We start from the raw sequence: 2,562 nt of genomic DNA on the forward strand, positions 1-2,562 counted from the left end.
TTTTCACCTGAAACAATTTTTTTTTTGCATTAAAATCTCTACACTTAATCCTTCGTTAACTATTTTATCTCCCTCTTTTAAAAAATTTTTTTTTTGCAAAATATTTTTTTATTTATTTTGTTGCTTTTCTCTTTTTTTGTTATTCTTTAGTTTTTCCCTCCTTTTTTTTTTTTTTTCCAAATAAACCTTCCGTTACCATTCTTCCGTTTAGATTCGCAGACATTGTTTCAATTAGTTTCAAAAACGAAAAAGAACTTAGCCAAATAACTTCTCCACTATTAACCCCTTAGCATCTTATAATATGCCATGCAGTCGGACTGAACCCAGAACCATGTGGTTGAGAAGCAAACTTCTTACCACACAGCCACACCTGCAAACTAAGTTCTTTTTCCCTTCGTTACTTAGTCTGCCTGTAACACTTTCATGTGATTAGTTGAAGGAAAAGGTGAAGAACGAAAGAAAAATGAGAGGGTTGTTTTCTGCTTATTATTCCTACCAATCTCTATATTTATATCTGTCTATTTACCCATCTATTTACTTGGTCATCTGCACAGGCATCAACCTTGTGATAGGCTAATGTGTAGAATACTGGCCAAATAGAAGCAATAATAGTAATAGGCAGAAAGCAGATATGGTTTTCAATGCTTTATAGGACATACACGTGTTTCTGTATAATTGTTGAAGTAATTACATAATACTTATAGAACATTATGCAATCAGTGTTCTGCCGAAATGCATTTATGTCCTATAAAGCACCAAATTCTATACGAGTTTTCTGCTTATTTTTTCCTAACAATCCGTATATTCATATCTCTCTATTTAACCATCTACCTATCTGGCCATCTGTATATATATATATATTTTCGGTTATCTTTAAATCTGTCCTGTCTAAACGGTTTCTCTATGCATCCACCAAAACCTCCCAGTTCACCAACCAAATCCACCAAACTACCAATCTACCCTTTGCTTCCGAACATCTTGCATGCTCACCGCATGTCTCCTCTGCTCTTCTTCCATTCTAGATCGCGGCAATCATGCAGTCCTTTGGTGCCGGTATTGCCAGGGAATCTGTGTTCGTGCGGGACTATGAGGCAGATTTTACCAAACTTCTTGCAGGTACTCAGCAAACATCCGATATGGGAACAGGTGCTCATTGCTTTCTCACCTACTAACACACTCCTCTCTTTCTCTCTCTCTCTCTCTCTCTCTCTCTCTCTCTCTTTCTCTTTCCCTCTGTCTTTCTCTCTCTGTGTCACTTTCTCTTTCTCTCTTTTCTCTCTCTCTCTTTCTCTCTCTGCCTCTCTCTTTCTCTCTCTGCCTCTCTCTTTCTCTTCCTCTCTCTCTTTCTCTTCCTCTCTCTCTTTCTCTTCCTCTCTCTCTTTCTCTTCCTCTCTCTCTTTCTCTTCCTCTCTCTCTTTCTCTTCCTCTCTCTCTTCCTCTTCCTCTCTCTTTCTCTTCCTCTCTCTCTTTCTCCCCCCTCTCTCTTCCTCTCTGTCTGTGTGTCTGTCTATCAATATTTTTTCTATCTCTCTATCCTTCTCTCTCTTTTTCTTTCTTCCAGTCTCTCTCTCTCTCTCTCTCTCTCACTTTCTCTCCCTCTTTCTCTTTCCCTCTGTCTTTCTCTCTCTGTGTCACTTCCTCTTTCTCCCTTTTCTCTCTCTCTCTGCCTCCCTCTTTCTCTTCTTCTCTCTCTATCTCTTTCACTCTCCCTCTCTTTCTCTCTGTCTCCTTCTCCCTATCTCTTCCTTTCTCTCTCTCTCTTCCTATCTCTCTGTCTCTTTGTCTGTCTATCAATATTTTTTTCTATCTCTCTATCCTTCTCTCTCACTTTTTCTTTCTTCCAGTCTCTCTCTCTCTCAGTTGAGTTCTCTATCGACCTATCTCTCCATCTGTGTGTCTCTATTCTTCTGTTTGTTTGTCTCCCTCTCTCTCTCTCTCTCTCTCTCTTTAATCTCTTTGTCTCTCTGCTTATCCATCATTCTATCTGCCTACCTTTGTCTGTCTTTCACTCTCTTTCTATCCGTCCGTCCGTCTATGTATGTATGTATGTATGTATCTGTCTATATGTGGATGTATGCATCTGTATGTATGTATGTATGTATCTATTTGCCTTTATGTCTCTCTCTCTCTATCTATCTGTCTGTCTGATTGTCTGTCTGTCTGTATGTATGTATGTGTGTATGTATGTACCTGTATGTATGTACCTGTCTGTCTGTCTATCTGTCTGTATATGTATCTATCTATCCGTCTCTCTCTCTATCTGTCTGCCTATCTATCTGTCTGTCTGTCTGTCTATGTATGTATGTATGTATGTATGTATGTACCTGTCTGTCTATGTATCTCTCTCTCTCTCTCTCTCTTTTTTCTGCCCCCCCCCCTCCACCATCTATTTGTCTCTCCATCTGTTTACCCATTTACCTGCTTTTCTGTCTGTCTGTCCCTCTTCTTATTTATCCCTCTGTTCACCTGCCTGTCTGCCTGTCTTTCAAACCTTCCTCCTCTCCCTCCCACTATCCCCCTCTCCCTCCCCCCTCTCTATTTACTCTTAACCTTCTTTAGTTG

The 2,562-nt window shown here is 39.7% G+C and overlaps 1 protein-coding gene across 4 annotated transcripts in view; it reads left to right on the forward strand.

Annotated features, from left to right (window-relative positions):
- LOC106875648 (uncharacterized) overlaps window positions 1-2,542 on the forward strand; it is a 45,019-nt gene extending 42,477 nt beyond the window's left edge. For 2 of the 4 annotated variants that reach the window (XM_014923886.1, XM_014923888.1), the window contains one exon: window positions 1,023-1,187. In XM_014923886.1, the coding sequence (XP_014779372.1) occupies window positions 1,023-1,172 (150 nt within the window). In that variant the 3' untranslated portion in view covers window positions 1,173-1,187. Of the gene's footprint in view, window positions 1-1,022 lie in introns of all 4 variants that reach the window. The other 2 variants (XM_052978226.1, XM_014923887.2) reach the window with 2 other exon arrangements.
- Window positions 2,543-2,562: the final 20 nt, after the last annotated feature.

This window comes from Octopus bimaculoides, unplaced genomic scaffold (assembly GCF_001194135.2).
Source record: "Octopus bimaculoides isolate UCB-OBI-ISO-001 unplaced genomic scaffold, ASM119413v2 Scaffold_51101, whole genome shotgun sequence".
Classification (NCBI taxonomy): domain Eukaryota; kingdom Metazoa; phylum Mollusca; class Cephalopoda; order Octopoda; family Octopodidae; genus Octopus; species Octopus bimaculoides.